Consider the following 27,082-nt stretch of genomic DNA (forward strand, 5'->3'; position numbering starts at 1 on the left):
GTGTGTGTGTGTGTGTATGTGTGTGGTGGGGAGGGCAGGACGCCCCATGGTTGGAAATAAGAGGGTTCCTGCCCAGAACCCTTCTTGTGAGAGATGTGCACTTTAAGGGGTGACTTTGTTACAAATGCCTATGGCTGGGTTTGTGGGGGAGGAGCACTCTAATCTACCAGACTCTGCTTAATCCTCTGCTTCAGCCCTTTCCCATCTCTCCTCACCATTCCTCCCACAAGGCTTCTAGCAGCTTGGGGGCTAGGAGATTCTCGAGAGAGGCCCCTCCAGGGGTCAGAGTGAAGGACTGCCTTGCCCAGGACCCAGTCATGGGACTTTGAGGAAAGACCTGACCAAGTTATCAAGCTTCTGGAAAGGTGGCTGACTTAACAGATCTCCTCCTACTCAACATGCCAAGCCTGCTTTGGGATTCCCTTGAGTCTAGTTGGTAATGGTGACTTGAAAGAACCAGTGGACCCTTTACCCCCAGGTACCTACCACCCCTCTGTTGTCGTGTCTGTGTTGTGCCTAAGTGCCTGCGCTGCCCTTACCCTTCTGCTGCCCTGATTTCTGCATGGTGTCTTGACCTGGGCTTCGTGTAGCTGCACTGCCTTTCATCTTCTGCAAAATTGGCTTTGTCCACTCTGACCGGGGCCTCTATCTAGTTTTTGGGTTGTCTGGGTTGTCTCTGGTTTCCTCCTCACCTAATATTTATTTTTAAATTCAAAATCATGTCCTCCTCTTCCACTGCCAGGCAGCTTGGTGGAGAAACAATGTCTGCCTGGGCCAGGGCCCTTGGTGGGGCAGTTCCCCATGTTTCTGACAGTCCCCTCTCATCTTATTCTACTGCCTCTCCTAGCATTTGAGTATGTCCACTCTTTTCCCTCCCACTGCCACTTCTCTATGGATCTAGGATAGTATTGGTAACATTTCAGTCCTGAAGCAGGTTTGATTTCATGTGTATTCCTCTGCAAGCATGTTTTCAGGCTTAGCTGGATTTGCTTCTCTACATCTTAAACTCATATCCTCTCTGCCTCCACAATTTTTATTGTCAGCTTGAACTGTGGTATTACACCGGGTATTAGGATTTAGACTCCCCCACTAGCTTTCAGGTAGGTGAGTGGTCCTTTGGTTTGTTTTGGGGGGTGGGTGGGTCTTTAGACTCTTGAAGGCAACTCAGGGTTTTATCCACACATCTGTTCGGTAGATTTCTCCCAGGGTCTGAACCTGGAATTTTTTTTGTAGATGTACTTGGATTGGCCAAGGCCTGGCCTGTCACCAGGAGTCAAACCAGGAGTCCCAAACTTCTGAGGTCTGAGCTATGGTCTGTCAAAGGCTTTTGGCAAGTCTTATGGCCTCTCGTTCTTTTACTTCCTCCCCAGCTGCCAAATGGGGATAAATAATTTTACCTACCTCCTGGGGGGAGGGGAAGTTCTGAGAATGGAGTCATTCTTAATGTTCAGGTGCTAAAGGTTGTTCTCCTGGGGGAACAGAATGACTGAAACTGGCTTGTTTGCTACAAGCACTGCACTTCACCTTTCATACCTTGAGAGCAGTTACCTGGTTAGTGAGCTTTTTGGTGGTCCATCCAAAGGAAGTTGCTGACCTGACTGCACATTCTTCAGTCTCTGGTTCGTGTCAGAACCACACCCCAACCTTGAGATCATTTGAGATCATGTTCTTTCCTTTTTCTGATCCCACTTCTCTGAATGCTGCTTTCTCTGGCTTGCTTTCTCTGGGGCCCATGTGGTTGAGTCTTGAATGAGCACCTTGGGAGATGCCTCATCTCTGGCTGTTTTATGAGCAACTTGTTCCTAGGGATTATAGCATGCATGAGTTTCTCACAAGAGTCCTTCCTCATAGGAAGGCTTATTGATTGAATATATTGACATGCACACAGTAGACACTCAATTAAATGCCCACCACAGACACCAACTGAGCTTCTTCCTTAAGGGAGCAAGCCTGCTGTTTAAACGAAATCACCCTTCTCCATTCAGGCTAGTTGTGACTTCCCAACTTGGTAACTTGCACTGGATCCTGGAAAGTGAAATGGTTGGGAGTCTTAGCAAGTTGGTCCCTGACCTGCTGTGATTCCTCTTGTGTCTTGCTTGGTGAAGTAATTCTGATAGCTCCCCTTTATTGTGCCATGCCTCCATAACATACTAATACTTGATTTTTCTGAGTGGCAGAGATATCTTTCAGTAAGTATGGTCTCCAGGAAAAGAAGCTTTGTGCTTTAAGTCTTGGTCTGAGCTTTGCCCTTGTGTTTGACTCTTCCCTCTCTTACAGCCTTTTCCTCCAGGCCTGAAAAGGAAGAATAACTCTCACAGTGTCTGTTCTTCCTTATGGAAAGAAATTTACTAAGTTTGCAAGAGACATGAGAGTGGATTTTAGAGATTGACCAGTTTGGTGGGAAGCTGTCAGCTTTAGGGGAATGGGCAGTTGCCAAAAGCTAGCCAGATTCCAGTTAGTAGAGGGACATTCTCAGTTCAGAGAGAGGACCCTGACATCTACAGGAATTCCTATATGATTTGGGAGAAGGGAACCTGGTAAAGGATGGTGTAGTAATCTAAGTCTTGGTCACCATACCCGTCAAGATTAGTGTTCTTAAAGGAAGAGATCTGGAAGCTTGGTGCTGAGCACTGGGACCTGAGGGGAGGGGTCCCCGGAGATCTGACTAATCCTCCTATACTCTTGGTCCTTCCACAGGCTTGTGCTGTGCTGCTTTGCCACTGCTGCTGTCTGCTCACTGTCCTACCTGCTGCCCTGTAGAGCTTCCTCCTTCTGTGTCTTTGGCCATGCAAATTAACTCTAGGCATCCTATCCATTCTTACCCATACTCTGCCAGTGTTATTGCGTAGCATAGTCGTGTCGAATAGAGATGGTATGAAATGCTGCTGGTGGACTGGTGACTCCAAAGGGATGTGGCCTCAGTGCTGTCAGGAACCCTTCGGTTCCAAAGATTTCCTGTTCTGAGGGAGAGACAAACAGGTCCTATTAGGGGTTTTCTGTTGTGCTAATTTTTTTCCCTTGGTAGTATCTTGTATCTTGTTTTGAAACTTGAGGAATAACTATGTTAAGACCTGTGCCAACATCCCAGTGAGGTTCATCTAGCTCCAGTAATGTGAATTCTGGTGTTGGGAGAGGGTTTGAAGTTTGACTGAGGGGTTCTCCAGGGAGGCTACTCTTTACTTTTACCAGTGGGCATCATGGATGGTTTAGGGGAAGCATGGGATGGTGCTGTGATTCACACCTGTGTCAAGGCGTATTGAAGAGTTGGGTGTTCACACTGGAGGTGAAGGAGGAAGGACATGGGCTGACTGGGAAAGGGCCCAGGTCTGCTGATGGAATGATAACCAGATTAAATGAAAACTGTGGGACATTAGGCCATGGTCTTACAAGCAAAGTAAATGGTCGGAGGCCAAGTTTTAGAGATGTTTGACCTCCTAGTGATAAGTTTACTCAATCACTCTGAAGCTACAATACTTTCCAGGTGGGAAAAAGTACACTACAGTTGAAGAGCTGAACCCTACTAGATTGGTTGTTGATCAGGAACCTGTGAGCCCTTAGCTGGGAAAGCTTCACCCTCCAGTTTCCCTGGTGTAGAAACAATCTCCTACATTATGCAATAATAAAATTAGCATCTGGGTCTTTGTAGTTGTCAGTTGCTCTTCCAACTCTAGGAACCACCTTTGGACCAGAAACCTGGTCTGGGCCTAGGATGACGCTGGCCCTCTGCTAGAGTTGGCTACACTCTCCATACCTGCAGACTATGCACAGTGCCTGGGGCAGGAGGAGGGGGCATGGTGCGTTTGCCCTGCTGACCCTTCCCAGCAGGAACAGTAGTAATAAATGCACTTTTCACACTAACGTTTTCTTTATTAGTGCTCCTGTTAAGCCTAGATCTTCTCCCAGTAGATTACAAACTCAAAAGTCTGTGTGATCCCAAAGCCATTCCACTGCAAGGCCCAGCAGTGAAGATGGCCCCCACTGGGCTCCTGTCTGCAGTGTGGGTGGCAGCAGCCCATGTGCCTTTACATATTGTCAAACTTGCGTTTATTTTGTCTTTATGACTGTCATGAGGACTTAGGTTCTTTAGAGACGGAGACAGAGAGAACTGTTGACACAGTGGTTCACACCCACCTCCTGGACAGGGAGTTTGCATGTGGTTGTGAGCTGGGTTAGTGAGCTGCTGGTATTGCTAAGGGCAAAGTTGATCCCTTGCATGCTTCATACTTGCATTCAACAGACTCTATGTTGTTGGGGAAGAGACTGACTGTACTCATGGCTAACTTGAAGTATTAAAAAAGCTGTCCCCTATGAACTTCCTCAGTCACACAGGACCCCTGTAGTCAAAACAGTCTATGTTCCAGCTGCAGAGAGCAGACTGCTCTCGGCTTGCACTGCACCTTAGGGGAGGAAAGAATGTAGGGATAGGGAATGGGGTGGAGAGAGAAGACGGGGAGTTTTGTCATCCAGGTGGCTTTAGGGTCCTAAGGAGTAGAGAGTGGCACTGGGGAAGTCTGAATGGATCTGATTTGCGTAGGAGTTCCCTGTAGATAAATTACTGATCCCCCAACTACTATCCCCAGTATGTAATGGCTGAACTAATATGTAATCAACTGCATTGTATCTAAAGCCTTAGAACTAGTCAGGTGCTCCCCCCTCCCAATACCATTTCTTACCCTCTAATCCTACCTGATCTTTAACAAAGCATTAATAATTCTAAGGATAATCTCTATTTTGTTGTGCTTTTTTGTAACTGTTTTAAATAAATCAATTTGTACTGTATATTTGTACTTTTGTGAGATCCTTTTTGCTGTTTTACCATTTTAAGTCTCTGTACTTGGCTACACAGATTGTATTTTTATTGTTAATGCTCTTCTTATGGATACCTGCATTTAACTTGTGGACTATGTAAACACAATATATATCAATATCTATATATCTATATATCTATCTATATAAACTACTAGCTTTTCCTTTTGGTGTTTGCGCTTTGTTCCTATTTCAGCTTGATGGTAGCTATTGAATGTGTGTGTGGGGGGGGTGGGAGGAATGCTTTGAGGGCTCTTGGAATGGAATGCAAATGGAAGCTGCCTTCTTGGGATGATCTAGAGCAGATGGTGGAGCGAACTGAAGCATGGCCTGAAGTCTATTGGTCGAGGCCTGAATGTTTACCTGTCAGACTTAGATATCAGCAGGATCGATCACAAGGACCTGTAGGTGTCCTCACTGCTGATTTTTTTTTTTCCCCTCCAGATTCTTTACTCTGGAATATTGCCAGGAATTGCTAGAAAAAGTCTAAACATAGCTACTGTTTCTGTTTTACAAAGCTTGCTACCAGTATGTGATGAAACAGATACCTGATAGTGACTCTGGTAAATTTTATTGAATGAGTACTTATTACATACCAGAAACTATCCTAAGTGTCTTATATATAATGACAGTCAGGTATTGGCTAGGCACAATGTCTCAAGCCTGTAAACCCAGCTACTTGGGAAGTAGAGATCTAGAAGATTGCATTTTGAGGCCAGCTTAGGCAAAAAGATTTAAATATCCTGTTTTGAGGGAGATTGATGGAAGGGGTGACATTGATGAAGCTGCATTGTACTCATAACCTGACTTCTGGAATTGAAATCCCTTTGTACAACTACTTAATACTTAAAAAAGATCCCACCCCAACCAATAAGTTGGGCATAGTGAAGCCTTTCATCCCGACTACAAAAGAGGCATAAATAGGATGATGGTCCTGGCCAGCCTAGGAAAAAACATGACACTATTCAAAGCCAAGGGACTGGGAACTTGGCTCTAGTGAATGCCTAGCAAATGTGAGGCCCTAAATTCAATCCCCAGTATCCTCCCCCACCCCCCAAAAAAGAATCATTTGTTGGTAGTAGTATGCCCATTTTGTGGATGGAGAAATCAAAAAGTAACCTGCCCAGTAAATGGCAGGACAGTGGGTTTGTTTTACAGTACTGAGGTCTGAATCCAGGGCCTCATATGCTAGGCAAATGCTCAAGTACTGAGCTATATCATCAGCCCAGCAGGGCATTTTTGAACCCAGGCATCTTAACTCCTAAATTTGCATTAACTCACACTGCTGTGAAAATTAAATAATCTACAAAACAGGAATAATCTAGCAGGTGGTGGTTAATCCTAGCTACTCAAGAGATGAGATCTGAGAATCATGGTTTAAAGCCAGCCTGGGCAGGAAAGACCATGAGATTCTTATCTCTAATTAGCCACCAGAAAACTGGAAGTGGTGCTGTGGCTCAAGTGGTAGAGTGCTGGCCTTGAGCTAAAGAGCTCAGGGACAGTGCCCAGGCCCACAGTCCAAGCCCCACAATGGATAAAAACAATAACAGAAAAAAAACCAACTAGGAATAATCTTTGGCACACAGTAAATGCCCAACTATTTTGAAACATCCCAAGTAAAACATCATGGAGCTCTGAGAAAGGTATTTGGATCAATTACACACTTGATTCCTTTTAAATATAATTTTTAGAATAAATATTTCAGGCAGGAATTAACCCTAGTTTTGGTGGGAGTCATTTGAGACTAAGCAGCCTTGGATGGAGGTCAGGGAGGAGTCCAAGTTTCCCTCTTAAGATACTGGAAGAGGTCCACATTCCTGGCATAGTTATTTTTCTGGCTACAATTTAACTAGGGCACTTCCTTCTGGACCTCAAGATCTATAATTATCTAAACTGTACATAACCTTTGGTGCAGGCTAAGGAAAATTCTATGCTTATTCTGAAGTATTACAGAAACTTTTAGAAATGACCTCAGTGTTTGTCTCCTTCATGGCTTGACAACAATACAAACTTCCAGAGTTGCCATTTGCCTTGGCCACTGTGGACTTGAACTCTCCTATCGCCTTAATCCTGGGTTTTCCTCTGTGTGTCTTAGAATCATACCTTGGCTGTGAGGAATAAAGTAAGATCCATGTGCTATGGACCTTAATATTGTAGCCCATTTTATGAATGCATTCCTAGATGTTGATATCTGTTGAAGAATTTTAAGTGGCTAATAAAGAACTGAATTTTTCTGGGAAAAATAGCTTGTACCTAGTTTCAAGTACTCCATAATGTTTTAGAAAATACCAGTTGTGAGGAAAGCCTTCTATCACCTCTGAATTTGGAAAAGGTAAATTAAAGAGCCCTTTGGACCACAGAGATCTTCGTTTGGGTGTAGGAATGAATTCTCACAAAGCATCAGTCAGTCATTCCTTATTACGCTACATAAAGGACCTCTGTTTCAGTAGTTTAAGATGAGGGACACCCTACCTCAGAAATGGGCACATTATCACAAGTCAGAAATCTCCCACCCAGCTCTTATCTCACTTCATTTGCCAGAATGAAACCAAGACAAAAGCAGCCAAAGGCAAGTAAAGATGAACTTAATTTATTTGCCCACACAACTTCACAGGCTGTGCCGGGGCCCTACAGTGCCATAACCTGGCCTGCTCCAGTTGGCTGGGGAGTCTAGTTCTCTGGAGTGCCTGTTCCCTTGTCCAGAGCTGCCTTGAGCTGAGTTCCTCCTGACCCCATCATCTTGCTTCCACATGCAAGGGGTACAAGTCCACCTGCAGCCAACCCAGGCCTGCCTCTGGCAGCAAGGATGGCGTTGTGGGTGGCTGCAGCACCAATCCCTGTGGTCTTGGGCAGATAGGAGGGCAGGCAGGAAGGTGTGGCTCAGTGGAGAGAGCTGCTGTTCTGCTCTTCAAAGGCCATCTTGCCCAGAAGTTGGCTGTCCAATTCTACCCCATTCACAGGTAGCTGGAAGAAGTTCATTTCAGCTGCTAAGGCTGCCATGGCTGAAGGGTCCTGGCCAAACTGAGCTCTCAACATCATGTCCATTTTCTCCAGCCTCCGTTTGAGTCGCTTGGCCTCTCGCTCTCGGATGAGCCGGGCCTGCCGCTTCTCTGGGGTTTCATTTGCCCGCTTCAGCCTCATGGCTTCCCGATCTCGCTGCAGCCGGCGGGCCCTCTGCTCATCTGTCTCCTGCATCCGCTGAAGGCGCTTGGCTTCACGGTCCCTCATGCGCCTCACCTCTCGCTCCTCAGGCGTCTCATTGTCCCGCCGACTCTTCTTGGCTGTGCGCTCTCGTTCTAGCCTCTGCAGCCGAACCTCCAAAGGCTCATTCTGTCGACGTAGGGCCCACTTGCGTACACTGGGGGTCTGGGCTTCCAGTAGCTTACGGTAGGCAGCACAGTTGTTGCACACGAGCAGAATTCCAGCAGGGTATACTGCAGGGCTAAAGGCAATGTCCTTCCCCTCAGCACTGGAGGGGCCCTCACTGTGGACTGGGGGTAGAGATTCCACATTAAGTACTTCAGGGAGTTTCTCACTGGGAAGCAAAAATACTGGATGGTTAATGTTTCTGTGTAGCAAGCCTTAGGTCCTGACTTACTCCTTTCTTTACCCCTTTCCCATTAGGCCAAGTTTAGTATTAAGGGTTCGTTTTGATGCTTGGGAAGACCTGTCTAGGGCCAGGCCTACTGTGTAAATGAAGGGGCCTGAGAGGTACCTTACCTCCCCTTCTCCCACCTGGCACTGCCTGCAATGAAAGGCAGCCTCTGCATTATACACTAGGCATATGGGATGAGGATACTACCTGGAGTTCTAGTTTCCTAGGAAATACTAAGAGATAATGTCCTCATATCAGGATCTTTTCAGCATACGCAACTTTGTCATAAATGTTGTTGCAATTCCTTACATCTCTTCCTAGTTGAAAATATTCTGGGGCAAGAAAAAGGAATCCATTTCCTTTAAGGATATCCAACAGATGCTTCTTGCCATCCTAGTCTCATTACTTCAATTTCCAAGTGGTCATGTGCAGGTCGTGCAAGGCCAGTTGCCCTTGCATCACCTGTATCTCTAGACTTCCCTTTGACTTGGGAAAGTGGAACCCATGCCCAGTAACTTGCTCCTAGTACAACAGGGTGCCCAGCTAACCTGTTAAAAGTGGCATGGCTGGTGAAACGGGCTCCACACACAGCACAGTTAGACCGTTGGTCCTCCGAGTGGATTAGGAGGTGGCGGCCCAGTGACCCTGGGGAGCTAAGGGCCCGTCCACAGACAGGACACATGTAGCTCTTGGCGCTCACCACTGCTGCAGTGTGCTGTAAAACAGAGCCTTAGTCTGTCATTCTTGTCCTACCTCCAGGACATCTGCACACACTTTACTACTTCCTGGGAACATCAGCTTTCCTTAGTCTCAGAACAAGGGACTTGCAGCTCTTCTCTGTCTTGCTTCTGGAAAAGTCAAGGCCTGTTGTGTTAGTGGACCTTCAGAAGGGCCATTCACACTACTGCTCAGATTTTTTGGCATGTGTTCTGACTACATTTTGGGACATGTGGCTGGCTCAAGAAACAGTGGGGCTCAGAAGCCTCTTCAGAGCCTGAGAAGACTTCTTGCTTACAATGGTTTCTTTCTCTTGGCTAAAACTGTGCAGGTATAAGTGCATCTAGAGAGAGCAACAAAGGCCAAATTTGGGAGTTGGCTGGGAATGCTGGTATGCAACAAGTAATACATGTTCTGTCTTCCCTCCAACTTTCAAGTAGTCTTCCAGAGAAATATTGCTCATGGGGGCTGGGAATGTGGCTTAGTGGTAGAGTGCTTGCCTAAGCATGCATGAAGTCCTGGGTTCAATTCCTCAGCAACACATAAACAAAAAAAGCCAGAAGTTGTGCTGTAGCTCAAGTGGTAGAGAGCTAGCCTTGAACAAAAAGAAGCCAGGGACAGTGTTCAGGCCGAGTCCCAAGCCCCATGACTGGCCAAAGAAAAGAGGGGGAAAAAAAAGAAATATTGCTCATGTGCCAACTTTTTTCTTTTTGGGCCATACTAGGGTTTAAACTCGGGGACTTCTGCTTATTAGAAGTATTTTATTATTTAAGCCAAACTGCTAGCTCCTTTTTTCAAGATAAGGGTCTCACTAAGCCTGGGCTAGCCTGGATTGTGATTCTCATATTTGTGCTTCCTCCATCGTTTTGGATGACAAGCATATACCACCATGCCTAGCCATTGGTTGAGATGGAGTCTTGTGAATGTTTTTTTTTTTTAAAGCCCTCATTATTAACAGATACCAGTCCAGTTCTTATTTCACTACCAAATGTATGCATTAAATAATTTAGAAAAAAAAGATATTCAATTTTCAGTGTGTCTGCCTGGGAACCTAGGACCTATTTACCCTGCATATCCACTTATCCTCTACCATGTTCTGGGAGTTGGAATGGAGTCCTAATGGAAACAATGGCTCAGAATTCCTCCAGGACCCAGAGACAAAAGCCAGTGTAAGATGGGGGTGATAAGTGAGCTGCCAGAGCCTAAGTTCCAAAAATCCCAGGTCCCCATGCCATACCTGGTACACATGAGCGATCAGTTGCTCCCGACTCCCACAGTCTAGCTGGCAGAGTGGACACTGGCAGAGTTCAAGCAATGGGTCAGAACTTAAGCTCTCTGTGATCTACAATTCAACAAATAGGCAAGTCATGAAGACTCCACAATTTCTTTCCTTCCTCACCTCTTGTAACAGGGAGCATAACTTAATGTCACCTTATTCTTACATTTCTCTTATGGGACAAAGGAAAAAGCACTGTTTGGAAGAGATTAAATTTGATCACATTTTCATTTCTTCAAGGCTTCTACCAGGAGAACATAGGATTGATTCAACAAGAGCTGATTTTATCCCCAATGTAAACTACAGGGCAAGGATTAGTTTCTTTCCTATCATGCTCCTTCTAAGAATCCTCCGGAAACAAATTAGTGAGGTGGTAACCCTTTGACTTACAATTTTCAAGTACATACCAGAGTACACCTTAGTAGGGAAGTTTTTGAAGAAGTGATATGTCTAGAAAGAAGTGGGAGTTTAAGAAAGAGTGCTCTACAGGAGTATAGGAATGTGGGGTAGAAGAGGAAGGCCATGTGACGAGAACTGTGAATCTGAGCTATGGGTTCTGGTGCTGTTAAGGAAGAGGCTTTGTATGATGGCCCAGGAGACTGTCAGTGGTGGGACTGTGACATGTGGATGAGAAGCATGAACAGAGAAGGGTAGACCATTCCCAGGTTTAGAAACCATCTGTCACTTGCCTCATGCTCTGCTACTTCATTCCCACCACCAACAGGCTGTTCTGCATTTTCTAAGTCTTTTTCCACTTTGATCACCCCACCATCTTCCTCTGATGTGTGGGAAGAGTCTTCATCTTGTGTGGTTTCCTCTTCATCACCTTCACTGTCACCTGGAACACACAAACTGGTTACTTGTTCTGATTTTTGTAGGAAGAGATCCTGAGCTTCTGTCTACCCTAAAGTTTGCAGCTATAGCGGAAAGCATTTTCAGATCTTTTGTAATAATAGTTTGTCTAAGGGCTTAATCGGGTACAAATTAAATAAAAACCAGCTATCGCTGCCATTTATTATGCCATATACACACTAAAGAATAAATGAAGCACAGCTGCATAGGAAAATGGCCATTGGGCCATCTACATTGTCATAAGTGATTCTATGCACAGCTCTCAAGTACCTCATAGTTCAAATCATACCTCCTCCCAAGCATCTCACACCAAGCTTGTTCCCACAACACACCATCTCTTGACCTTACCAACCGACATTTTATTACTTAGTTCTTTTAAAATTTAATGTAACTCTTTGACCAACGTTTCCCATGATATCAAACTATTCCATGCTGAACCCCCACTAAGCTTGTCTTTCCCAACAAACCCCAAGTGCACTTATAGGCACAAAAGCAAGTTTTTCTTCTAAGCTTTTATAAGGAGGCAGAAGTAAATTAAAATGTTATCATTTATAGGGACAGGGCTGTTCATTACAGTGAAAAATTAGCAGAGCAACCAACCTCAAGCAGTTTTCAGGAGTGTTCAACTCACTTTAAAAGAATTTTTTTTTTAGACAAGGTCTCACTATATAGCTCAGGCTGCCCTCAATCATACAATCCTCCTGCCTTAGCTTAGCATTTGAAGTACCTACTCTGTTTTCATTCTACTAGTACTGTAAATAATATACTAAAACTACTCAGTGTTTACACTCTTTTTTTTTTTTTTTCCATTCCTGGAGCTTGGACTCAGGGCCTAAGCATGGTCCCTGGCTTCTTTTGCTCAAGGCTAGCACTCTACCACTTGAGCCACAGCACCACTTTTGGCTTTTTCTGTATATGTGGTACTGAGGAATCAAACCCAAGGCTTCATGCATGGTAGGCAAGCACTCTGCCACTAAGCCACATTCCCAGCTCTGTTTACACTAATTCTTTGAAGTATCTGATGGATAACTAAATGCCTAAGTGGAAGGAATGTACTCCTTGCTTTAGGATGAAATACCATTTCTTGTTACTTTACATAAGAACTGAGTTTATTTTGGTTTGGGAGGTGGGTAAGATGTGGATGTGGACAAGACTACCTATGACCAGGGAATCCGCAAGATCTGCGTAAACTTCTCCCCCCCACCCCAATACTTGTAAAGAGAAGGAAAAAAAAACCCACAATAACAAATGAAGTTCTTTCTGAAAACAAAACATTAGTATTCTAAAGATCTCAAGAGGAAGCCAAACCTAGGGAAACTGTCAGACTTGAGCCCTATTCTAACCCACCCAGATCCTGGACTCCTGGGCCTGATGTAAGTAGAGAAATATATGGCAGAGCCTGACCAGACTCTCTGACTCTGAAGTAAGGTTCTATTTCCTAACAGTGACACTTCTCTTTTTTCTACCGTCCTTTGCGTAATTTCTAAATCCACCCACAGTGGCTGGACAATATGAGTTTCCTTTCTTCCCAGGCAAAACTGGTTAGATTCCTTTCTTGATAAATTCTAACCAAATCTTATTCTAGTAGTTACCTGTCCGTATTAGACCATTCACTTGGTGGACTGGATTTGGGTCATGGAAAGATCTGTAGTATATTGCTTTATTCCCCAGACCAAAGCTTCTCTTAATAATGAAGAATTGGCACACTGAATCATACCATATTTTCCCACCAGCCTATTTCTCAGTTGTAATACTTGCAAATTTAGTGTAAAGCAATTTATCAGCTGTTTTTTTTTTTAAAATAATTTGTCCACTATCTAAATATGTCTCTGCCAGGAAAAAAAATAAATATTTTTTTCAGGTATGCCGCCTGGAGTGATGATGCATATTTTCCAGAATGGAAACCTACTAAGCAGTTATAAATGTTGCTTTTGTTACCTGTTACTCAGGAAACTGATGGGTCCCAAACTTTTCAAGAAATTTTGGGACTCATTTTTCCACACCTAGGCAATTAGTTGCTAAATTAAATCTTGTAGCTGTTGCTTAATTATTATTTTGGGAAAAACTGTAGAGTTTAGAACTCTGAACCATGCCTCTAGCCTTGTTTTTGCCAATTATTTATAGGATAGGGTCTTGCTTCCCATCTGGTAGTGCTCCTACTTTTCTAAAGCTGCTGGGATGACAGACATGTGCCCCCTTGCCCAGCATCCCTCATTAAAGATAGTATGTTGAGAACTTTTCTGCTCAGGCTATCTTGGCACTGTGATCCTTCCAATTTCAGCTTCCCATGTGCTTGGAATAGGCACGTGCCACTGTGCCTAGCTATAGCTTAGGAATTGTTCTGCCAGGGTTGGCTCAAACTTTGATCTTTCTTATCTCTGCTTCCCAAGTAGCTACTATTACTAGCTTGAGCCACCAGTGTTTAGTTTTCTACTTCTTTGAGTGTGGCAGAACTTTCCTTCTTTGGTTTTTCTTAGTATTCAATTGAAGGAAAATGGGAAAGATACTCTAAATTGATATTAATAATAACCAGGATCAAATGCGTAAGGTTAAGGAAGTGTGGAAATCTTTCTAGGACATAAGACATCTCAGTGTTCAGACAGATCAAGGAATAGGCAATCTATGAGGCTCTACTTGTAAGAACCAATCTTTTCTATCTCCTAACTAGAGAGCTCTAGTGAGGGTTTGAAGTGAGAAGACTCAGACTTTAGCATTTTACAAATTTTGCATAAATTCATCACTAAATAAACTTATATACAATTAACAGTAAGTCCTTGTGTAAAAATTCATCAGTGCCACATTTATATTTTATTAATTACAAATGGATCCTAGCAGACAGGGATTAAAAAAAAATTTAACCTGACCTAAGGGTTGCTTAAGCACTAATTCTTTCTATGTGTTGAGATGTCCTATATCACTACCATCACAGACCTGTCTGTATACGGCATGAGTTGTAAAAACACAATGTCAAACCTATGCCCTCTCTGAATAAGCACATATGCTCACACAACTTAGAAATCATTAAGACACTGAGGTCTATATATCTATTTTATATCTTCTTCCCACCCCCATATACAGTCCCCAGAGCACACACACTGTGATAATTCTTCTCCCATTGCCCTGAGTCATTACCAGAAGGTGCAGAACTCACTGCTACTGGAGTCCTGATCTCTTAGTTGTTGGATAGCTTGTCGCTGACTGCCAAGGTCTCCAGGAAAATCAGTTTTCATCATCGCCTGGCGGGCTTGCTCTTCTAGCCCAGCAAATACTTGATCCCCTGGTGGTCACAAGGAAAAATAAGTCAGGCCACCAAGTGGGCAGCAGATTCCCAGACTAGTTGTTTGGAAGGTCAGACCATTCAGAGGTAGAAGACAGGCAGGTACCCTGTAGTGGGCCGTATCAGTTTGCTCCTTCCAACAGCTTCTGACTGCAGCTGCTCTTTCTTGGCAGTAAGCCCAAGGCTCTAGAAAGCATTACTTGCTTCTCTTAAATATTCCTTTCCTTGACGCTTTTCCAAAGACGATCAATCACTACTTTACAAATTTAACTTCAGAATCTCAATTCCATTTACAACCTTCCATCAGTTGGGGTAACAGAGGCAAGAAGAGGCATAATGATGGGATGAAGCTAAAGCAACCAATCTGGTAGAATCTCTACACCTAAAATTATTAGCATCATGGTCCCAACTCAGAGTCTATCTCAGTACAAATGAGTGCTTCATGTAATCCTTCTAAATAAATCTTTTAATCATATCTTTTATTCATATGCCTTTGAAGACATGCTGGGGATGTTCTCCCTTGATTTCCTCATGTCTATCAGAAGTAGCCATGATACAATCAACTGGTTGAATAATGGATGAAGAGAACAATAATACATGAACTCATTCCTGCTTAGCAACAAACTTTCTGAAATGTACCAACTAATGTACAACAAAATATTTATTTAGTCTCCTTGGGTCAAGGTGGCTTTTGTTTTGTATGGAGTACGGATAGGCCCTCAACCTGTTTTTGACTCAGATCTCAGCACCTGAGATCCATGTAGTTATCGAAGAGTTAACATTCAAATATTCCTTTATTTTCAGGAGACCCTGCACAGGGAGCATAGGGAGAAAGTGTTGGTTTTCTCCAGGTTTCCATTATATCAGCCAGAGTGGAAACTATAGTTTCCATTCATTAGCCAACAAACTGAAAATAATAGCTCCAGTGAAATGTTTAACAATAGATCCAGTCCTTTCTTAATGAAGGGTGAAAGGAAAGTAAATAGCCACAGGTTCAGAGACAGAATACAATGATATGAGAAGAAAGAACTGGTGATTTGATCTGTAGTACTTAACTAATCTAGGGGCAGTGAAAAAAAAAACCTGATGAGTAGGCTTCAGGAGATTTGCTTATTTATTCATTCAGTAAATATTCTTTGATCATCTACTGTATAGATTTATATTAAACATCAATTATTACTATTTGACACTTGCTAATCCCAGCCTCTGTTAAGTGCTTTAGAAAGTTCACACATAATGATTCTCTGCAAAATTCTGTGAGGCAGGTATTAATACTGGGGATAAAACTGTATTATACTGAGGAGAAAACTAAGGTCAGATTGATATAATTCTAATGTCTTTTTCTTTTTCTTGGTGCTAGAGATTGAACTCTGGAGCTCACACATGCTAAGCATGTGCTATACCACTGAGCTACAGTCCCACCTAATGAGTATTTTTAAACTGCTTTCTAGTAGGCATATAAATTCTAGGGTAGAAGGTTCATGGAAGTGCTTTTCTGAAAATAAACATTTGTCTCTATGTAGAAAAAATGGCTCTGATCTAGTGTTGGTGTTACCTCCATGCCAACTGAAATTGATATGTGAAACTCAAATACCAAAACAGTGTTCTCAGGGCTAATATATATGACAAAAGGAAAAATGATGGTTCTGATACTACATCATGAGTTACTGTGGCGGGATTAAGGTATCTGACATTTGACTCATCTTGTGGGTGCAAAGGGAGGTGGATCTTGTTAAAAGTGTATTCCTACCTACAAAGCCCTCTTAAGTCCATGTTCATAATTTCTTTCTTTTTTTTTTTTTTTTTTGGCCAGTCCTGGGCCTTGGACTCAGGGCCTGAGCACTGTCCCTGGCCTCTTCCCGCTCAAGGCCAGCACTCTGCCACCTGAGCCACAGCGCCCCTTCTGGCCATTTTCCATATATGTGGTGCTGGGGAATTGAACCGAGAGCTTCATGTGTAGGAGGCAAGCGCTCTTGCCACTAGGCCATATTCCCAGCCCAATGTTCATAATTTCTAAGTTGACAAAATGAATACAAAATATTGCTAGAGAAAGCAAAGAGTGAATTTTGTGTTAAGAGTGCCTCCTCACTGCAGTAAAAAGATATTCAATTCCTGCATGTTGGTTCCACTAAAACTACAAGAGCATGATCAAGGTGTAAAAAACCAAATTCTTCTGGGTAGGTTCATGTTTTTGGAGCTAGGAGCCATAGGCAGACAGAGCAGTAAGGAGTAAGTTACATGCCAGAATGTAATTAACAAAGGAAGTTCATTCTCATCAGGAACACTTCAGGTCTCTAAGGAAACTTAGCCAGAAACCAACTAGGTTTATAACATGCTAAGTATGAACAATAAATGAATCCCTTTTATAATAGGAAATACCACTGGATTAGAAAGACATCTAAAAAGATATTTACCTTCCAAGATAAGCCAGTAATTCAGTTTAGTCTGACTACATAGGCTTAAAATTTAGTTTTGTCTATTAATGTCTAAACATTTAGGCTTTCACAGACAGAATTGTATTCAATATAACTTCCCCATTTAATACTCTTGCTGGCACTCACCTAGGATAATTGGGATAAATTAATTCACTCATGCCTTTTCAACAGAAAAACTGGTCTTTTATTCTATTCCCAATAAGGAAAAAAGCTAAGGCAAATGTTATTCTTTTACTGTTTTTATGAGCCAAGCGCCTGTGTGTGGCTCATGCCTATCTATAATCCTAGCTATCAGGAGGCTGAGATCTAAGGACTGTGGTTCAAAGCCAGCCAGGGCAGTAAAGTCCATGAAATTCTTATCTCCAATAAACTACTCAGAAAAGGCTGGAAGTGGCCCTGTGGCTTAAGTGGTAGAGTGCTAGCCTTGAGGGAAAAGCTCAGGGACAGTGCCCAGGCCCTGAGTTCAAACCCCAGGACTAGCAAAAAGAAAAAAAAAAAAAAGGAAAGTCAACAAAATTTTCATCATCTTCTTTCTTGGGTCCTTGATAGAGTTGAATAAATGTAATTTCAGGCTAGCAGGTATTAAGTAAAGCAGGTGGAATGTATTCTCTAAGTGAGCAGATGTCAAGTTCAGAAAATGGAGAAAAAGATGTCAAGTTCGGGGAATGAGGGATTTAGAATTATACTTCTAGTTTAGTCTTTGTAACCCCAGTGCTGAGAGAATGAATAAAGACAAAACTAGTTGTGCCTTTTTAGAAGACAAAGGACTTTATAGGCTTCATTTGTCCTTCACTGTGAAAAGGTTCAAGTTGAAGGTTTCTAATCTCTAATACATAATGCAACATGAAATCAAAAGTCTAATAAAATTTCCTGTTCTTAGTAGTTTGCTTGGTTACAGCACAACTGAGAATGTGAGTGTGTGGGGCCTAGCAGTAGAGTGCTGGCCTCACATACATGAAGCCCTGGGTTCGATTCCTCAGTACCACATATACAGAAAAAGCCAAAAGTGGTGCTGTGGTTCAAGTGGCAGAGTGTTAGCCTTGAGCAAAAAGAAGCCAGGGACAGTGCTCAGGCTCTGAGTTCAAGCTCCAGGACTGGCAAAACAAAAACAAAAACAAAAAAATCAGAAATTTGTATTCAGTAAGATTGTAAAGGAAGTAAGGGAGAAGGTCTAAAACAGAGATTTCAGCCCAGTAGCAGTTTCTCCTTAACTTATAATTCTGGGCTTTTATTCCAAAAGCTTTGCACTAAGTCAGAGCTTAGTAATGTAGGAAGTGGACAGAACACGTTTGTCTACCTGCTTCTGGGGGAAGGATTTAGCAATTTAGATATAAAAACAGTTGCAAAAGCTGGATACTGGTGGCTCATGCCTGTAATCTAGCTACTCAGGAGGCTGAGATGTGAGGACTGCGGTTCAAAGACAGTCCAGGCAGGAAAGGCTTTTATCTTTTTTTTTTTTGCCAGTCCTGGGGCTTGAACATTCCCAGCCCCATGGGACTTTTTATTTCCAATTAACCATCAGAAAACTGGAAGTGGAGTTGTGGCTCAAAGTGGTAGAATGCTAGCTTGAACAAAAGAGCTCAGGGACACTACCCAGGCCCGAGTTCAAGCACCAGGACTGACAAAAACAAAGTCATGAGAAGAACCAAATAAGTGCCAAATGGCCCGTCCATTGTCTTCTATAGCAGGTCCCAGGGTTGCTGCTGGGCACAAGGGGATTCTTCTTTAAGAGACACAAAATTTATTATTTAGAAAAAATACTCCCTTCAATGGTTACTAATTAGGTAAACAACCTTAGGTAATTTACTTTTACTTCTCTATGTAGACTAGTTAGAAACTCATAAGCAAACTATATCTCATTGTTCATGGAAGGTAAGAAATTGATACTTCATTCTACCTAAAAATTGAGTTTTTGCCAGGTATTGGTGGCTGTGCCTGTAACCCTAGCTATTCAGGAGACTGAGATCTGAGGATCCCGGTTTCAAAGCCAGCCTGGGCAGAAAAGCCTGTGAGATTCTCATCTCCAATTAACACACACACACACACACACATTCTCATCTCCAATTAACACACACACACACACACAGATTCTCATCTCCAATTAACACACACACAGAGATTCTCATCTCCAATTAACACACACACACACACACACACACACACACACACACACACACCCCTGAAGTGGTGCTCTGGCTCAAGTGGTAGAGTGCTAGCCTTTAGCAAAAAGGAGCCCAGGGACAGTGCCCAGGCCAAGTTCAAGCCCATGACCAGGAAAAGAGAGAGAGAGAGAGAGAGAGAGAGAGAGAGAGAGAGAGAGAGAGAGAGAGAGAGAGAGAGAGAGAGAGAGACAGAGAGAGAGAGACAGAGAGAGAGAGAGAGAGAGAGATCCTCTTCCCCCCCCCCCCCAACTGGCTGTACTGGCCCATGCCTGTGATCTTAAACTACTCAGGAACATGAGATCAAGAGGATAGTAGTTCAAGGTCAGTCTGGGTAAAATGTTCATGAGATCTCATCTCAAAAAGCTGGACTTGGTGGTACACACCTGTCATCCCAGCTACACAGGAGGTATCAATTTCAAGATCGTAGTCCAAGCTGGATAGGGCATAAAGCGAGACCCTATTTGAAAAATAACAAAAACAAAAAGGACTGGAGGCATGGCTCAAGTGATACAGCACCCTGCTGGCAAGTGCAAGGCCCTTAGTTCAAACCCAGTACCACTAAAAATAACAAACAAAATTAAATAGAGATTTTCCTCGTTATGAATGAGTTATTCCTACTATGGATTGCTGTTGCACTGCTGCTAAAACCAACAAATGGTATGGATACATAAGAAACAAACCAAGCTATAATACTAGCTAATAATGAAATGTATTACACATTGTTTAAACATTAAACAGCAAAAATCTCCCATATTAAATAAGACTTGAATTTGTCATTTGGGAATAGAGGCCAATACCACCAGTATTGAGAAGGACCTAGGACAAAGGATGGCCTCACATAAAATAACACAGATGACAAAGAAGAGACGGCAACACAACATTTAATACTGCTACTGATTTCAATATAATAAGCCAGTGATTCTCACTCTATCCTGACCTTAAAATTAGCTGGAAAACTTTTGAAAAAATACTGATGATCAGGTCTCATCTCAAACAAATTAAATCAGAGTCAAATTAAATGAGAATTTTCAAAACTCGGTATAGGATTTCTAGCTTCATGCCACTTAGTCCTCTTTCCAGAATGTAGATGTCATGGAGCACAGCCATCTTGCTGCTCAAGGGCTGATTAGCTTTGACATTTGAGCACAGCTTTTACACTTTCCTGCCTCTCAGACTACGAATCTATTTATTTTACTTTAAATAGATAAGCAGCATTACATTCAGTACGTATCATTGGTTCCATTTCTTTGCCTGGGGATAGCAGACTCAAGTGGTCAGAGAACTAAAATTACCAACTTCTACTTGCCATTATTGTCATGAGCAATAGAAAATCTTTTGAAAGGGCAGGGTCAGCTTCTATCCCCAAATAACAAACAAACTAGAAGATCTCAACCAGCAGCTCTCACTCTTTTGTTCACCAAGCTTAAAGCTTTGCTTTAGAAGGGCTCCTGGCTCCCTGCCCAAATATATCACTGACCAAGCCCCCTCGGGATGCTGCTCTTTAGTTGCAGCTGACTATTTGGTGCTCACAGCCCAACTCCAAGGGTCCTCTTAATGGTCACCACTGAAAAGTCTGAAATCCCATCCACTGCACTATAGTGCATTTACTAGTTTGACTCTGGTAACTGCATTTCTTTAACTATGTGTCTGTCACACTTTCCCTTCCACCATGGCCCATTTATCCATCTATTTTCCAACTCCAATAACCAGTACCAACATTTATGGTAGGAAGAGACACAAATGATGGTATGTGCTTCATGGGCACAGCTTAGGCCATGCAAAGCCTTTGCTGGCTTCCCAGCCTGTCTGGTAATTGTGCCGTCACCTCTCCAGCTACTTTCCTCAAATTTAACCCATCTCTTTGAACAGATGGCTTTTATAAGTGAACTCCTGTAATTGCTTGATTTGTAAACCCATCATCTCTATGCTTCCTTCCCTATCTACATTTCTATCAATAATCATTCTCAACTGGATGGAGATGACAATATCCTGCTGAACCCCTTGCTGGATGACCTATGCTAGAGATCATTCATTGTATCTCCTTTGACAAGCCTCACATTCAAACACACCGCATTTTACTGTTTTAATGGCAACTTCTAATCCTTGCTAATCACTTTTGTTTATATTATGCAGCCTTGTAGATACAACTATTCAAGACTATGTTTTTTGGAAACATTCAACTGGTTTTATCTTATACAACTTTTCCAGGACTTAAACAGAAGAATGATTATATATGGAGGTTTGTTACCCTTACTTATTAAGTCTATACGATATCAAACACATTCTAATTCTTTTGTTCAAACTATTTTCTTTCTTAGCCAGAAAGACATAAACACTACATAGTATCATATCAAGCATATAATGTTTTAAATTAATTTTAGTTCTCTTAAGTCCTAGATTAATCTCTTCTCTCAAATATCATTTGTCTTGGCCTAGTTTGGCTTTTGTTTGGTTTTAGTTATAACTCTGGATTCTCTTCAAATGTTGCACTTTACCCAAGTAGTCCTCTGCAATAAGAGACAACTAAATCCATCTCTTTAGTGAACATCTGAGTGAGAATGTTTATCCACCCACATCATTGGAAGTGGCTAATCACCAAAAACTTGCATAGATACCAATGTTAATTTAGCATTTAATAAGGCACTGTTTTTTTTTGGGGGGGGTGAACTCAGGGCCTCACACTGCTAAGCAGTATAAAAACGATGTGATCTATACTTATGTCTATCTATCTATCATATAGTTTCTGCCATCTAGAGGTTTGAAAAAGTGTGTATGCATATATACATGTACAATTACATACACATATACATATATCAGTTTCTGATATCTAGATGTTTACAATTTCATTACCAAAATAAAAAATACACTGACAACTACTGAGAAACAATGCAAAGCAACACTGCAGACTTGATCTTCCTGTTTTTAGTTGTTTCATAGGTGATCTGTCCCATATACTGCTTTGTAGTGCCAAAACACTGCATTCTAGATGTTAATCCACTCGCTCTTCCTGTCTGAAAATCCTCCACAATGTTTAAGCATATGCAACCTCATGTCCTATGACTTTTGCACAAACGAAATTTCTGCAATATACAAAGTTTTTTCTCAAAAAAATTCATTTTCATAGAAAATGCCTATCTTCTCTTCTTGACTTTCTCTTTTGTCTCTCTTTTTTCAAATTCACTTTCCGCCATAGGCTGTGTTTAAGTTCATGGTCTAGGGCCTCTTTCATCAAACATTCCCTTGTTACCTCAGTCCATAGAACTCTCTTTAACTTCCTTCCTCTCATCTTTTGTGGTACACAATGTCTACAGCATCCCTATATGGCACTTAGCATCTACTGTCTTGTATTTTTATATATTTCTGTGTGTGTGTGTGTGTGTGTGTGTGTGTGTGTGTATCTGAGGCTACATTAAGGTTTTACTTATCTTACAGCTCTGACATGTAGCATAAAGATTTGCACAGATTAGGTATCCTATAATTGTTTGTTAATGTTATTAAGGAAGAAGGCACATACTCCCAAGTCAGTATAGAAAACACCCGTTCCAGTGAGGAGACATTTTGAATTCATCATCTAAAACCTTCAACCCTTTCTTCTTCACCAATCTGTGAGATCATCTCAGCATAATTTCAGGTTACTCTTTCGTTACAAGCCTCAACATTCCCAGGTTCCAGAAGGCAAAGCCCAATACTTACAGTGAACTTTATTTGGATTTGTCTGTTTCCGACGGGACATGTTTCCCTGATCTGAGAGCTCTGGCTTTTCCCAGTTTCACAGCTGGATATAATACTACCTCCTTGCAAGGTGCTAACCTACAATACAAAAGGATATTGTGAACACATGTCATTTTTCTCAGAAAGTATAAAAAATTAAGAGCACACAAAACTCACCAGCTATAAAAGAAAAAGAAAGAAGGAAAGAATAAAGTTAGTTTCCAGCACAACGTCAAGGAGATTAAGCTTCTTCTTCAGAGAACTTCATAGAATTCTACTCTAATTCCCTCTTTGTAGTTTAGAATATGGTTAGATGATCATGATCAAGGTGAAAAGATAGACCAAGAAGCAAAATGAAGGTGATCAGGGTTAGAAGTAGTGTGGGCTCAAAGAACTAATCTTTAATGATCGTGGAGGAAGCAGTAGGAAGCCAGAGTATGGCAGCTCATGTGTCATGTTCCCATGGAGGGCAAGCCCTGCAGTCTGCACCAATGGGAGCCTCTTCTTTAAAAAGTTATCTCATCTAGGGGTAACAAAGGTATCACATCTTTGTGAGGCAGGAAATGTCTCCAAACCCTTAGGCAGCTGGGTATTGGGGCTCATGCCTATAATCCTAGCTATGCAGGAAGCTGAGGTTCGAGGATTGTGGTTCAAAACCAGCCTGGGCAGGAAAGTAAGACTTTTATCTCCCAGAAGTCAGAAGTGGACCTCTGGCTCAAGTGGTAGAGTGCTAACTCTGTGCACAAAAGCTTATGGACAGTACCCAGGCCCCGATTCAAGTCTGAGGACTAGCAAAACACAAAAATAAACAAAAAACCCTTAGACATCTTTAAATGAAAACAACATGGGAAATAAAACCTCAATTAAGTCATGCAGGCACAGTGCCAGCTACCATGGTCGACATTAGAGTAAATCAACCTCCCAATGGTGAAGATGGGCTCTCACCAGAAGAGCCAGACAACATCCACATTGTTAAGTAGTAATTTAGTCCCTTAATGTAGAACACCAACCTGGTCCTGCTATGTTCTGGAGAGGTGGTCAAAGTTAGCCTCTTCTCAATCTTGCCTCTGTATTATAAAATGACCAGTGGGAAGAACAAACACAAAAGCTCCCTATACAAAAAGAGCAACAGAGAAATGTATCTACCTCCTGATATAGGAGGTGACAGATACTTAAGCCTGGAAGTTCTTTTAAGTACAAGAAAGATTGGCCTGGCCAGAAGCACTGTTAGAGAATCTGAAATGGATTAGTAGCAGAAGCTGTGATATTTTCTTTAACAGACAGAGAGAAGACGAGATGTGGCTTGGCAGCAGAACACTGCCCTAGGATGAGTGGAGCTAGAGGCTCAATTCCCAGTCCCACAGGAGAAAAGAAAATCCAGAGTGAATAAGCAGATATAAATGAAACAACAACAATGAAAAGATTCCATTTTCTACCAGACAGGAACATGGATTTAGTCACTCAAGTTTTCTTTCAGTTCCTACTGCCTCAAATTGTACTGTTATATACAAATATAAAAGTCGATTTATTGCTTTAAGAGGAACTGTAAGAGGCTGCTACTAGTACACTTTGCATGCCAGTTAAATGAAGACTCATCTCCTGTCAATGGCAACTAACTCCTCTAAGTAGCTAGTAAGGTCCTCAAACCAGTAATCAGATCCTGCCTCCCTTACCAAAAGAAGAAAGAAACCGCAAATGGCAAAGACAGGCCTCCACAGGAAGCGGCAAAGGAAGCAGCTTTCAGGCAGTCTTCTATCATATCTGCATATCAAACACAGTTCTTTTTCAGACCTTTAATTAAAAAAGAAAAAACTACAAATATATATAGTAAAAAAAACAGTTTTAATTATTTAAAGGGCATTCTACTGATATGAAATACAAACTATATGCTTTCTGTAAGTTTGTGTACACCACTCTTCCTCCCCTCCCCCTCCTTTTAAGACAGGATTATGCCTTCTTGCCCAGGCTGGTCTCAAACTCCTAGACACAAGCAATCCTCCTACCTCTGCCTCTTAAGTAACAGGAATTATAGATGTGCACCGCCAAAACCAGCTTATTTGATCTAATCAACTAGTTATTTTATTAATGGAAACAATGAATATCTCACTTCAGATATTTTCCTACATATGTCTATGGAATCACGAAGAGGACAGCTGAATGAAATGAAGATTGTTCTTTTTTTAATTCACCTTATATAAAGGATAAATGGAATCTTGCCTATTCTATTTTCTTCCTCCTCAAGATCTGAAATTGTGGGCTGGGAATGTGGCTTAGTGGCAGAGTGCTTGCCTAGCATGCATGAAGCCCTGGGTTCGATTCCTTAGTACCACACATAAACAGAAAAGGCCAGAAGCGGTGCTGTGACTCAAGTGGTACAGTGCTAATAACCTTGAGCAAAAGCAACTCAGGGTCAGTGCCCAGACCTAGAGTTCAAGGCCCAGGACTAGCAGGAAAAAAAAAAAAAAGATCTGAAATTGAAACTGAGATAAAGGTAAGGAAGCCCACTTCTGAAGGAAGGCCAAATAACTCGAGCCCAACTCTTCCCCGACAGTTCCATCCTGGAGCGACACGTCAGGCAAAGACAGTGATGAGCATCTGCATATTGAAATCTGCAGCGTCCACCACCTCTTACAATCCCCCTAGTGGTCCAATGGGGAACTGAAGAAATGGTACCCAGGGGACTTCACACCTGAGGGATCAAGGAAAAAAGAAGCAAGCGCCCTCCTCCTCCCACAAGACAACACAGAGCGACCATCACATAAACACTTCCGTCCTCCCCGCGCAAAGTCTGTGGGGCGTGGACTCTTAAACAGTAGGAAATAAACAGCACTGGCTGGACCCATCCTGACCCCACAGCAAGACAACTTCCATCGGCAGTGAAAGCTAATCAGACCCAGAGACCTATGGCCTGCTAGGTCACCCAGCCAGTGGGACATTAAACTACAAACGTCACTGAATAGCGGCCGGGATAACACCATCCAGAAGGACACTGGAATAAGAAGAAAAGACAGATCGAGGTTCGGGCCTACAAGCGGTTTTTCTTCAAAGGAAGGCAGTTTTGGGAGGATGCGGTCTCCCTTCATCATGGTCTCAGCTCTCCCACAGGTTGTTAGCTTGCAGCTTCCAGCCACACCAGACAGTGGCAGGAAAAGCAACACAAAACACCACGAACGCCGGAACAAAAACCAAGAACGGATGCCGTGCCAGCCCCAAGCACTGAGGGTGCGCTCCCACCTCCAATGCCGCTGCGGTTCCCGCGGAACGAGGCAATCTCGTCCGAATCCGGGCGGCCGCGACCTGCCCGCAAGGAGAGGCCCAGAGGCTGGCACGCAGGCTCGGGCTCCCGGCGCCGCGGCCGCGCGGGGCGGCGTCCGTCTACGCCGCTAGGTGTTCCCCAGGCACGCGCGCAGGTAGACCCGGGGCGCCAGCCGGGGCCGCAGTCCCCCCACCCCGACCAGACTCGGGCGAGAGCCAGGCGTAGCAGGGTCTACCGCGGAGCCGTCACGCCGGGGCCGCGCCCGGCGCCCAGCGCCCGAAACCGCCCCCGCCCCCTCCCCGGGCGCCCACAGACAAAAGGGCCGCCAGCCTGCGACCCCGGGGCCGCGTCGCGCCTGCATCCCCGGCGGGGCCGCGGGGGAACGACGGGGGAAGGGGCCTCTTTACCCTGCGCCGCGGCGCTCCGTCGCGCTCCGGTCCCCGGGCCCCGCCTCCGGACAGACGGACCGCCGGACAATGGGTCCTGAGCTGCAGCTTCGGGCCGGCCGGCGGGGGTCTCCCAGACCAGACCCGGCGGGCTGAGGGCCGCTCGGGGCCGAGGGGTTGGTGGAGAGCCGGCGGGCGGCGCTACAGACAGACAAAGCCAACCGCAGACAGACAGACGGAGGGGGATAAAGATGGCGGCGCGGGCGCGGGTGCGCGCGGCTCGCGCACCCGCGGTGAGTGGGGCGCGTGCACGGGCCTCACCTCTTTCTCCCCCCTCCTCCCCAGCCCCCCCTTTTCGGCCCGGTCCCCTTCCCCGCTCCCCAGGCGCGCGCCTGGCGCGGTGGGCGGGGCTGAGGATAGGGGCCTGGGGGCGGGGCCTGAGGGGTTATCCAATCACTGACGTCCCTGAGGGTCCTCGCCGGCATCCCCGCACCCTCCTCGGCCTCCTCTGACGTCCTCAGCCCCCTCCGTGTCTCCGAGCCCTCCTGGCGATAGGAACTCCCCCGGCTGCGGGCTCCAGTCCGTTCCCAACCCCGCCTCCGAGCTCAG

The 27,082-nt window shown here is 43.7% G+C and overlaps 1 protein-coding gene and 1 long non-coding RNA gene across 10 annotated transcripts; one reads left to right on the forward strand and one right to left on the reverse strand.

The window, feature by feature from the left end:
• The first annotated feature begins 25 nt into the window (after positions 1 to 25).
• On the forward strand, positions 26 to 8,911 carry LOC125358225. Its single transcript, XR_007212283.1, has 3 exons — positions 26 to 763; positions 1,271 to 1,272; positions 8,898 to 8,911. It is a non-coding gene; the product is annotated as an uncharacterized LOC125358225 (long non-coding RNA).
• On the reverse strand, positions 7,376 to 27,080 carry Znf821 (zinc finger protein 821). 9 transcript variants are annotated; one of them, XM_048355184.1, is made up of 9 exons: positions 26,495 to 26,991; positions 26,066 to 26,128; positions 22,814 to 22,930; positions 19,504 to 19,577; positions 14,398 to 14,523; positions 11,084 to 11,232; positions 10,356 to 10,460; positions 8,950 to 9,116; positions 7,376 to 8,341 (listed from the first exon to the last, which is right to left on the reverse strand). In XM_048355184.1, the coding sequence occupies exons 4-9, from the start codon at positions 19,508 to 19,510 to the stop codon at positions 7,687 to 7,689; spliced, it is 1,209 nt and encodes a 402-aa protein (XP_048211141.1). In that variant the 5' UTR covers positions 19,511 to 19,577; positions 22,814 to 22,930; positions 26,066 to 26,128; positions 26,495 to 26,991; the 3' UTR covers positions 7,376 to 7,686. The 9 variants fall into 9 exon arrangements, with proteins under 9 accessions (XP_048211141.1, XP_048211137.1, XP_048211139.1 ...); XM_048355180.1 differs by lacking the exon at positions 19,504 to 19,577 and having other exon boundaries at positions 26,495 to 26,990; XM_048355182.1 differs by lacking the exons at positions 19,504 to 19,577; positions 26,495 to 26,991 and adding an exon at positions 24,505 to 24,592 and having other exon boundaries at positions 26,066 to 26,346.
• Between the last annotated feature and the right edge of the window lie 2 nt (positions 27,081 to 27,082).

The sequence above is a fragment of the Perognathus longimembris genome, chromosome 10 (genome assembly GCF_023159225.1).
Source record: "Perognathus longimembris pacificus isolate PPM17 chromosome 10, ASM2315922v1, whole genome shotgun sequence".
NCBI lineage: Eukaryota > Metazoa > Chordata > Mammalia > Rodentia > Heteromyidae > Perognathus > Perognathus longimembris.